Raw genomic sequence first — 12,150 nt, 5'->3', positions numbered from 1 at the left:
AGCCTATAGCATCGCCAGAGGCAGATTCGTGTCTGGCAACCATAGGCCCAATTCCAATGTCCGGCCTCAAGCCCTCAAGGCAAGCCCTGCACACTCACTGACTTAAAGTGCCGTCAGCTGGTAAGTGCTACGTTGAGGGTGAGAGGCTGCAAGGGCTCCAAATTGTAATGAAAGGAATGGGACAGCACTTTGAAGATGAGTCCTTCATTCATGACATCACTTTTAATACTCAGTGCTTTAAAGGTAGGGTAAGTGATTATCTTTGGTTAAAACAAGTATTAAACATTTGTATGGGTCCCTTAATTTTGTATTTCCTATTTTGTTTTTACTTATTATAATTTCAAAGCATTTTCAAAAAATATTCTCAAAAAAGCTAAAGTTTTCATGAATTAATACCAAAGTCATTTCTTTAATGAATACAATAAATGGAATATAAGAAATTCCATAAATTAGAAAAAAAGTGTAAAGGTTAGTGAAAATAGTTGATGCAATTTTCACTAGTTTGGGTCCTGGGAGAATGTCTACTTTCTCTTTTGGGTCACAGGCTATAAGGTTTGGGTATTGGGAACCAGTGCTATATCTAGACTGTTCAAGACAGGAGTCTCCATGTCTCACCAGCTCTTTGTTAAACAGAAAATACATTTTCAGGTCGCATGATGACAATTTTATATCCAATCAGGATTGATTGATACATTTTTATTTCACAGTATGTAGAATGGGTACATTTCAAACGAAAGCACGTCAATACAAAAACCAAAAACTGTAACTTTGAGGACGACACCGAAAAGCACTAACTTGTTTGCATCCATTTTAAATTCATCATAACATTTGACGTACAGAAATGCAGGTGCTCTTTTAGAGCAGTTTTGAAGGAGTCAAGGGATTCACATTTCTTAATGGCTGTTGGTAGGGCATTCCACAATTTGTTTTTTGTGCTAAATTAATTTAATCCCTTGTTTGAGCCAAATCTGGGTTGGGCATGGTTTGTTATTGGGCTTTGATAGTGATCTCCAAGCTCAGCTGGGCAACCTAAAAAGTAAAAACCCAACGAAACAAGCTAAGAAACATTGACTGCCATGACCAGATCTGCAAAAAGACACTATCAATGATAAAGCAGAGGAAAACAAAACAATCCTCTGGAGCTCTGGAAGCTACTCAACAATAGCCTGGCTAATAAGCCAGACCGAATCAGCAGTCAATGTTAATGAAGTCCACACCCACAACACCAGAGGGAGTGCAACGAATCATGTTCAACCCAGATTCGGCACAAACAAGGGACTAAATTATTTTCGCTCCTATGCCACCAAAATGTGGAACGCCCTACCAACATTCATTGTCATTGACAGTCATTAAGACATGCGAATCCCTTGACTCCTTCAAAACCGCTCTCAAAGGGCACCTACGGATGGCTGCAATTCGAAACTGGCCCCCGTAAAATCTGAACCCCCCCCCCACCGCCCTCCCCCTTTTTCCCCTCACTGTATATGTTTCTTTTCCCTTTTTACCTCCATTATGATGAATTCCTGTACTGTTCTTTGTCTATATAGAAGTGTCTATTTGTACGTCTCTAAATGTTTTGATGATTTGAACATGGTGGACCCTGTTGTAAACAAGTGTAATGCTTAATTGGGTCGTCCACTCACAGTTAACAGCCTTTGTATTGAGTTTGTGCTTGAAATGTACTGTAATTCTGCAAACTGTTAATACAATTTTCAATCAATCAATCAATCAAGTTGGCAAAAAAGAAATTGCCTGCGACAGTGTGATTTGAGTCTGGCTTATTAGCCAGGCTAACTCAACAACCAACTAGGCTGCAGCCAGAAAGTGCCCTGCAACCCAACTAGGGCACTGGCCATAACAACCCTACCTCTCAATCAATCAGGGACAGGTCCCTCAAGATTTAAAACTTGCCAAAGTTTTAAATCTTACCCCCCTGCACAAGAAAGGGAGCAATGAAATGAAATGAAATGATTACTATATTTACCCAGGGTATCTGGGCTAAGCTCAAGAACTTGTTTCCAGCCAGGCCCTGCTCATAGAACATTTCATCGTAGTGGTTCAATGCCTTGTTCAAGGGCACTTCAGCGGTGGTAATTTTAACGTGTCGGACCGCTGATTCGAACTGGCGACCTTCCGGTATCAAGACCGCTCCGCAATCCGTTCGGCCACCGCTGCCACTTTAAATAAATTAGACGCTGTTGAGCTTCACACTGTTGTAAGTCAGTGTATAGGCTATTTGTAATTGTACGTCTCTATGATTGAATTGAAAATGGTGGTGGAACGTTCCTGTGGTAAATAGTAGCCTAGTAGGCCTATGCTTTATCATGGATCGTCCACAAAGTAAGTTTTTGTATTGACTTGTGCTTTCGTTTGAAATGTACCCATTCAGCGGTGCAATCAATCAATCCTACCTGAAAATGTATTTGTCTTGCTCAGATACATTTCGACATAGCTCAGGTCCATAGCCCTAATGCTAATAGGGCAGAATTATCATTAGGGCTTCGACACAGCTGGATAGCTGGTTGGTGAACCTGAGAAATTCTGCTTAGTGCTTACCACGTGATCTCTACACATTACAATTGCCGAATACTCGCCTACCGCGGTACACTTAATTGATTTCTGATCAGACCCGATCAGACACTGGCCTTTAATTGTACCTAGACGACCTAGTGGATTACTTGGGAACAAACTGCATGACCTGGGATATGTCACTATACTGCCAGGTTACAAACACAACCTGGACATAGTGAGTTTAGGACAACAAAGTTGAATAAAATGCCACTTTGCTAAGTTTGTTATATCTCATTCAAAAATCCATCACTTTGTCATACTATACTAGGAATGCAGTTGACGTTTGTATCAAATCAATAGCACCACCTACCGATTGTAAAATGTAGTGCAACTATTTACTGAGGTCTCAAATTATATTTAGCTGCACACAAATGAGTATTTAAACTATGCTATATTTAATCCCGGAGGTCCCTGGACCACCGTAAGAACCTCTGCATGTCATGTTGCTTGAAACAAATCCTGGTCCCAATGGTTTAAATAAATGTAGTTTGCAGTAGGGCTGAACAATAGTTAAGAATTTACATTGTGATGTATTTATCGCAACAGGAGTAAACTACACGAATTACTATCAGAGGATTAAATAAGGCTGTTGACTCAAACGTGAGCTATGAATGTTTGTTCATGCAAACCCAGTGACCAAGTCATTCAAAGTTATCAGATGGACTGTTCTTTCCGATTATGCAGATATGCCTTGTCAAAATAAGTTTAACCACCCACCTTGAATATAAGCGGTGACAAAGAAATGAGCAGACAAAAATGGAATATAAAATTTAAACAAGCAGACAAATGGAATATAAAATTTAAACGAGCAGACAAAAATAGAAGAGGGAAGGCAAAGAAGGCAAGCTAGTAGTACTGTCCTGATAAGAATATATTTTCCTCTTATTAAAGCGCTGTAAATTTAGTTAAGACTCATTAAAAAAAAGCCTTTAGCAAAATATCACATACCGGTACTCTACCTTCAAGAGAAAACCTACCCATTAGTGAAATAATGTACGTCTCATTTCACTGTCCACTGAAAACCATAAATCCAGTGGTCAAAGTTAACTATAACCATATAAATCCACAGGTAGTGGCGTCAACACAAACGATTACTATAAATGCAGTCAACAAAAACTAACAATCAGTCATGACAATAGTGACCAGAGTGATCATTTTGTACACTTTATTTTGCAAAGTTTAAGGTTTATTTCTTCTTCTCCACGTCCTGCTCGGCAGCCTCCTTTGCTCTCTTGGCACGGATGCCAAAGAGACGAGCATTGGCACGGGCCATACGCAGGCTGGCGAAGGCCTTGAAGTTCTTCTCATCCTCAGAGATGATGCGGGCCTTCTCCTTCTTGTGTGTCTGTAGCAGAGGGAAAACAAGTTCACCAATAAGAACAAGAGCATCATGTGGGACAAATTAAACACCATTTATCAATCATTTTATTCAGTAAATCGAGATGAGCAATCTGGAGATTAAATGGAAAAGCAAAATGTGTTATGTATTTTGGATCACTTGGGTTTACATTTAACTAGGGTGGCCTGGCTGTTTGGGGACTGGGAAGGAACTGTTACACCTAGAGATCCCTAGCCTGGGTCGTAACACTAATGATTTGAGGATAAACGATAAATGAGGATAAACTAATTCACCAGCATAACTTTAACACATTTAAACATTGACAACTTACATTTTTGATGGGCATAACAATGGGACCCTTGAGCTGAGTGGCCATCTTTAGTTCTTCCTCCTGGAGATGGGAAAAACATATGTTTATGTTGCATATAAAACAGCACGACAGTTGATTATGAAAGCAGTAGCCATCACTCCACGTAACATATGCAGTCATCAGAATAAAAGGTTCAAATGGTAATCATCAATTAAGTACAGAGATTCCGGAGAATTTGTCATCACTTGACTGCACTTTAATAACATCAAATAAATCTGATAGATATGACGGGCCACACAACAGATGCAGTTTAATTAGTTACATTGTCCATGTTGACAGTCACAGGGCATTAAAATAAATGCTATATGAAGGTGCTATTGAGTCACACTACCAAGTAACCTAATCTCCAAGTTCACACAAAACTGATCCCAAAACAAAAACATTTAAGTGGGAGCCGTCGTCCCAGTAAGCAAACAATTTTAAGATACTTACAGTGCTGTCACCCTTCTTGGGGGCCGCAGCCTTCCTGGGGAACAGGATGAGTTTGGAACGGTACTCCTTCAGGCGTTGCACGTTGGCCTGCAGAGACTCTGTGGATCTGTTACGGCGGCGGGGGTCAACTGAGATACCAATGGAACGGGCTGTCTTTTTGTTGATGGCAGCTGCCTGCAGGAACAAATGAACACATTGAAGATTTAGATAACAACCCCACAACATAATGGTGTCATGTCCCTCTTTGTATAATTGTGAGAACCAAGATTAAAGCAGACTTGATCTTTTAAGCAGGCCCATGAGCAAGGCCCAGGCACGGCCCATGAGCCAGGCCAGGCCCATGACCCAGGGCCATGAGCCAAACAGTTCTGATTTGTAATGGATTAGAGCAGACAGTCATCAGAAAAAAGGTTCAAGGTAATCATCAAGGAAATACAGAGATTCCGGAGATTTGTCATCATCTGACTGTCTGCTGCAATACGTAAAAACAATTAAGTCACAGAATTAATACATGTAGTTAAATATACTTTATAAGTTATCTCAGAAGCCTTTTGAAGCTTACATCTCCCCTGTAAAGAGATTAAATGTCTAGACATTTACAGATAGTTGTACACTTTAAATCAGGTCAGACCATGGGACTTAAATGGGGACATGGACTGGAACAGACCAAGATTCTTACTCTTTGACTGGGATGAGACCATGAGACAAATAAATACAATCTTCAAATAATTTTCAAATAAACTGCATCCATTTATGAAGATATCAAGTTGTCATTACCTTGAGCTCCTCCAGAGTGAAGCCACGACCTCCACGGACCTTGGTGTGGTACCTGATGGTGGGACACCGAACCTGTGGCCGAAGGGGTCCGGCTACCGGACGTGGAGCTATGCGACGGGCCTTAGCCTGACGGGCCTTTCTCCTGTGAAACAAGACATCTCATAATAAGCAATTGAATATTCTTTTAACAACAGACATACTAATACTACCACTCAATTCTGTACCATGGCATCTTTCCATCACTAAATTACCTCATAGTAACAGCTATCCATGTTTGACAGTAGCAAATCTATCAGCTCATTGCAATACTTTCAGATATGGCTTTCAAATAGTTAAGCTATCCCTTTTCACCATGTAGCTAGATATCTTGACAAAAGCTTCGCTACATTTTCAGTGGCACATCAACATGTAACAGATTAGTTTTGAGCACAGATTGTCCATCTCCATTCATTTGTAGCTTTTACACAGTTGTGTATTTGATCAAAATCACTCAATGTTGTAAGGTGTAGTTAAGGAACTTTTAGTGTATGCCTTTACTTTTTTGTAACTTAGTATCTTAGCTAGCCAATTGTACCTCTGTACAATTGTGAAAGCCAAGATTAAAGCAGACTTGAAGCTTTTAAAAAGCAGATTAAAGCAGACTTGAAGCTTTTAAAAAGCAGGCCCATGAGCTAAACAGTTAGAGCAGACAGTCATCAGAAAATAGGTTCAAGGTATTCATCAAGGAAGTACAGAGATTCCGGAGATTTGTCATCATCTGACTGCTGCTTCAAAATAAGGGCACTAAACTATTATGATACAGATACATGTGCAATTCAATGTATGGGAGAGAACAAAAAAGGTCCAAGTCAGACTAGATTTAGTTAAACAAACGTAAGTTATCTCAAGACACTAGAGTGTTTTGAAGCTACAATTCCCATTTTAGACATTTTCAATCAAATACAATTCTCAATGTCTCAGTACTTAAAACTTACTAAATTAAATATTGTGGGTTTCCCCAACACCGCAGGTATTAAAGCAGGCTAGGCTAGCAGCCTCGGTTAGAAACAGCCCTGTTGTACAACTTGTACCCCACCTGCGGAGTTTCCTTGCGGGCTGGTTGAACCAGGTTCGCACCCTCTTCTGCCAGTCTTTGTGGAAGTGGGGGTTCAGAATCATTCCATTCCGGCTGGGAGCCATGGCTGCCTACTTTCCTGGAAGAGTAAACACACAAGAAGAAGCATGGGTCACTACCTTAGGTCACTACTAGCTTCACATGCCGGCGACTTAGCTCGTAGCTACCAGGAGTGGATTGGCGGCCATTGCCAAGTTACAAACAAGGATATATATAACGACAATACTGTATATAATTTACTTCCATTACTGTGTGTGCCTGCCAATTATGTATTGCACATTTTTAAAATACATAATTGTCACGTTGATCTGAGACTGCAAGGCAAACAGCAACTAAAGATGCTGCTCGAATAGACAGCCAGTTTCAGGTGCAACGTAGCATCAATTTTAAGTTGTCGGCGTCAATAATCACATGTTTATGAAGATGACAAAGTACACTTTCACGACGAGTAAATACAACTGTGATATAATTTGACAAATTGAAGGATTGGGGTAGATTTCTTTAAAAACAGCAGAGAGTATTTATTCATACCGTCTGGGCGGAAAATGGCCGATAGAAAAAGGAAGTGTTAAATGCAAAGCAGTGCATTGTGGGAAGATACTTCTTCTATTTTTTTCCGCGACAGATTAAACGCCCGTTGGTGTGTTGCTGCCTCCCACTGTTGGTCTTGGGTACTGCCCACCGTTTATAACATAAACATACCCGGCCTAAGGTGCAGATGAGAGATCAATGATCATCCAACTTTCACCAATGTGCACAATGATGCTCCACGCAGGTTTTGAGGTGTTCAAAAGTTCAACATTTTTGAACATGTTGCACAAAATCATACATTTGAATTTTGATTTTACACAAACATAATATCTGTGAAAAGGATAAAACACAAAAACAAATCTGTGGAGCTAATTTCTATTTTACAGTCCTTTGAGTACACATGTAGTATAAACGTTGTTTGTTTCAATTGAAATTTGAAAATTGAGGTGTGTTAGTGGTTTTATCCTTGTAGCAGTTTTTGTATTGACTCGTTTGAAATGTACCCATTCATACTGTGAATAAAAAAAAATCAATGTTTTACCAATTAATTGGGTCTTGTAGATTCTGAGGATTTAAGATCATTGGAGATACCACGTGCGTGGCTTGGCATCTGAGGTTAGAAGCTGGGAGCCGCTTTTTATGCTGTGAAAGTCTAGTGTCACGATGATGTCACCATTGTGTATATCCATCTTTGGGATTTCTACATTAATCTGTCAGCGCTGGATATCGCCGTTGTCTCCATATATGGAACTATAGGTTATCCCCATATATGGAGCTCTAAGTGAAAGCCTTCGCAACATCCATATGTGGCACCACACATGCGGTGTGCTGAGACCATCAGGCTTCTACTTCCTTCTGTCGACACTGTAACACACAAGGGCAGCAACCAGTTCATCCGCTCCACAATAATTTACTCTAGTGATGGTTCCACAGATAGGTTCTATGTTGGCAACACTACAGAGCAGGTACTTACAGACAGCCCAGGTTTTACCCTGGGCCCTTCTGATGATGGCATGTAGTGTTGCGGCCTCTCTACCATCTCCTCCTCTCGCATCTGGGCAGCCCCCCCACAGCAAGGGGCGCACACTCTGGAGGTCGTGGCGCTTATAGAGTTGAGGGACATGGCTACCACTGGCCACCCACGGGGGTCGTGGTTGTGGCACTTACAGCCCTTCTCGTGTCGACTAGATGGCTACCACTGGCCCCCGGCTGCATCTTGGCCCCCAGCCATGGTCACTGCCCTCTTCACACCCTCCTTCAACCTTCCTTCTGGTTCTGTAGGCCTCTTCCCTGCTTGTCTCTATCCCTCTCCAAACACTCCAAGTCTGTTATATAGGCCTCCTCGTTAGTAGACACACCCACACCCAGGTGCCAGTCATCAGCTGCAGGTCCTCATTGCTCAGTGGGATATTTAGCCAGTCAGTGGAAAGAAAATATGGTTATACCAAATCATGCAACAGTGAAACTCAACACAAAGGAAATATTAAGCAACCAATAAAGTAAAACGACTCGACAATAATCTTATTCTAAAGCATGCAAAATATAGAAAACACAGCAAACACAAAATCACATAATAAAGCAAAATCTAAATCTATATTTGTGTGAGCGAAATCTAAATTTCCACCGGCTCACACATATATGGAACTATAGGTTATCCCCATATATGGAGCTCTAAGTGAAAGCCTTCGCAACAGTTATAATTTGGTAGTTTGTATAATTGTAGGTCCAGGTCCAGCTACTATTTAGCCAGCTCTTTATGGAGTAGTTTGTTAACAATGGATACCCAGACCATCCACTGTCTCTGCATGCGTGTTCTCTGATATAATAAGTAAGTTATTATAAGTATAATAAGTTCAACGTATCAAACTGTAGCTGTTATCCTGTAAAGCAGGGGTTTTCAACTGGTGGTCCCTCATCCCTGATCATGCATTCAGTAATGTGGGAAAATGAAGAACTTCACAGTCCCTTGTGAAGTTATGGATGAGTTGTCAGGCAGCTGAATTCCCAGAGCTTACATTGAAAACCAAATGTATTTTACCCTTTGCAACTATAAGGCCTATCTCTGTGTCAGTAGTATTTTCATGCTGGAATACCTGCAGAATGTACAGGGAAAGGTTCGGGCCAGAAAATAACATGAGTAGAGATGAAGAAAATGCCAGCACTCATTGTATGTCCTTTTACATGATTTTATTTACCTCTGAGACTGAAAAACGGACGCGTTTCGGCCTGTATGGCCTTCCTCAGCGTTATCTCTACTTATATCTTCGAGCCTTGCACCTATAAGGATTTTGTTTGAACCTGGAGTGCTGCGGGTTGTCTGCTACGGCAGTACTATTCTCTCAGAAAATAACATGAGACCGTGAGACTCCAAGAAGAGACAGACATGGACCACACGTAAATTCCGTATGCATGCGATGAGAATCAGTTCACTCAATGACCTGTTGACCTACAGTAAGAACTTCCACAGAAAAGAGAGGAGAAGCGGAAGTGTACCAGATCACATCATTAGGGAATGTATGTGCCTATTATGTAATAGGGCAGTGGTTCCCAAACTTTTTCGTGTCAGGGACCCCCAAATTGACACTAATTAGCCCGCGGACCCCCCATTTGAAAATATATGCCAGGGACCCCTGCAATAAGAGAAGATTTTTATGGCTCTAGCAGTGATTTTCAACCCGTTTAATTTCAAGGACCCCCAGTTTGACATGCATTAGTCTACGGACCCCCCATTTAATTTAATAGCATTTCTATCTCTGGGACCCCCAATTTATATTGTAAAATCAATCTTAATTTAACTCTGAGAGTGTACAAATCACACTCTCAGAGTTACAGACCCATAAGGATCCATTTGGTTCCAAACTATCATTTAGCTGGGGGACCCCCTGGAACTCCCTCAAGTACCCCTGGGGGTCCCCGGACCCCACTTTGGGAACCACTGTAATAGGGTGTCTGCTCACTCATACAAATCAGTTAATGAGTTTAATATAGAAGGCTGGCTAAAAAACTCAATCACTGGGCATATTTCAGTCATTAATTTAAGAACATGTGTCCATGGACAATAGGGTTATGCGTATTTTAGTTCTTACAACTATAACCATACTAGTGTTGATAATGCAAGCTGATTTCATTTATTATGCATTATAGACATGGATGCATAGCAAGTCAAGTGTTACCAAAAACACTAATCTTAGGCAATATTCCCAGTGGTCTCCTGGTTGATTCTTAGTCCTTGTGTCTGTCCCTGTTCACAATCAGTTGAAAACCTCTGATGTAAACACAGTAATACAGTAGGATTGTGCTATTGTACATGCCTGTGCTGTGCGTGTGACTGAGTGTGTAGCCCAGGAAGTTTATGCAAAAATGGGGTTATTTGGTACCTCAATAATCAATATACTGAATAAAAGAAAGATGAGAAATAATGACCTTTTGGTGATCACTTCTGGCACCCGAGAGGGATTAAGCTGTTGAGCAATAGATTGTCTATTTTCAAGAAAGGACCCATATTGCAAGTTGGCACATAAAATATTATGCTTGCTGTCACACAGTTGATGTTTCTGAAATATAAATTAACCAAAGTAAGGACAAATCTGACCAATGAGCAATCTATTTCCTAATTTATCAAAAAGGAATACAAAACCATTATTTCATGCTATGCAATATGCCAGTTGATTTGTTTTTCCTTTTTACAAATGTGGTTAGCAGAGGTTCATATTCTAAAATATTAAATAGTGTTGACGTACTATAGGCCTAAATACAGTGTACTTCACTGACTTTAAAACTACTGTTTCATTAATCATTGATCAACTTGCAACTCTGCAATCCCTTTCTATCGTTATCTGAGGGCAAAGGTCAAGGTATGCAGAGATTTAACATGGAAACGAGAGGCTTTCCATGTCGGCACGTGTAGTTGAATGGTTTATCATTATCCTCAGATGGGCTATAGGTAGAACATACAAGTCCACAGATGGTCCATGTTAGAGCAATTCATGTCTCCAATGCAAATACTCTCATACTTTTAAGGTGAATTCAGACCAAAACCACGTTCTAGCTACTTCCAAAAAGATGCAACCAAACAGCCTACTCCTTTGTCTGATGGTGTTGCGCTTCGAAAATCCTTTTATACATGCAACAAAGTTGTGACGAAATTAAGCTAAGCTGTAAACACATTAATAGTTATTACCATGCATTTTTCTTTTTTAATTGCATTATGTAAAACAAAAACAGAATTGCCTCTAGTTATTTTTTGTAACCATCTAATCAAGCATGCATTGATTGATGCATGTTTGTTCCTTCTGGACAGTACATAAACACAATTCCAAAATCATTCATTTTCTGTGCTTCTTATTTAATGCGTTTCATCCTAATAATTAAAACTGCAGAAGGATTTGTCAGATTACTTCCTTGACGCCACACACACAAACACGCATTTCCTTCACACTGCCGAACATACACTTTCCCATAGTAAGCTCCAGTCCTATTCACTAGCTGATCCATATTGCCTATATTCATACACTATACTTATCATTTCTACTGTTTTATGTTCATGTTGTTTGTATGGTCGTTTACAAGGCTATTTGGCGAAATCTTATGAAGTTACCATGTACAGTACCTGCTCTGTAAAGCAATTTGACATGTCCAATCTGCATCATGCTATAGTATAGATAAATAATTGACTGGACAACTTCATAGAACATAGTGTACAGTGATGTCGCTTTTCATCGTATGAGGTCCCTTGGCTTCATGTCATTACTGTACACTTAAGTATACACCATGTTACTGTCTATACATTGTCTTATCAAAGTCTCGAGACCACGCACATTTACTGTGAATTAAGTGAAGATTATCAATACGTTTTGTTCTTGCTTGTACAATATTTTTCTGATCCGAGCACATTTTCTTTTCATCTCACTCAGTGGATAATTCCATGTCTCTAATAAACACAACGCACTAGTATTCACCACTGAAATATAACCAATGTTATATCATTACAGTGCATAAAGGAAGGGACAACTGTCA

General features: G+C 40.2%; 1 protein-coding gene across 1 annotated transcript; it reads right to left on the bottom strand.

Moving 5' to 3' along the window:
* Positions 1 to 3,721: 3,721 nt before the first annotated feature.
* rpl13 (ribosomal protein L13) lies at positions 3,722 to 7,155 on the bottom strand. Its single transcript, XM_079497496.1, has 6 exons — positions 7,135 to 7,155; positions 6,565 to 6,682; positions 5,490 to 5,631; positions 4,713 to 4,886; positions 4,242 to 4,301; positions 3,722 to 3,916 (listed from the first exon to the last, which is right to left on the bottom strand). Exons 2-6 carry the CDS (start codon positions 6,666 to 6,668, stop codon positions 3,758 to 3,760), a joined length of 639 nt encoding a protein of 212 aa, XP_079353622.1. The 5' UTR covers positions 6,669 to 6,682; positions 7,135 to 7,155; the 3' UTR covers positions 3,722 to 3,757.
* Positions 7,156 to 12,150: the final 4,995 nt, after the last annotated feature.

The sequence above is a fragment of the Electrona antarctica genome, assembly GCF_951216825.1.
Source record: "Electrona antarctica genome assembly, chromosome: 3".
NCBI lineage: Eukaryota > Metazoa > Chordata > Actinopteri > Myctophiformes > Myctophidae > Electrona > Electrona antarctica.
Note: the sequence above shows the minus strand (reverse complement) of the source record. Positions and strands in the feature narration are given on the sequence as shown.

Coding starts and splice junctions, on each gene's coding strand:
- rpl13 (XM_079497496.1), bottom strand. CDS start 6,668: ATGGCTCCCAGCCGGAATGGAATGATTCTGAACCCCCACTTCCACAAA. Junction 5,632..6,564: donor CCCGCAAGGAAACTCCGCAG/GTGGGGTACAAG, acceptor CTTGTTTCACAG/GAGAAAGGCCCGTCAGGCTA. Junction 4,302..4,712: donor CCAAGAAGGGTGACAGCACT/GTAAGTATCTTA, acceptor TCCCATCTCCAG/GAGGAAGAACTAAAGATGGC.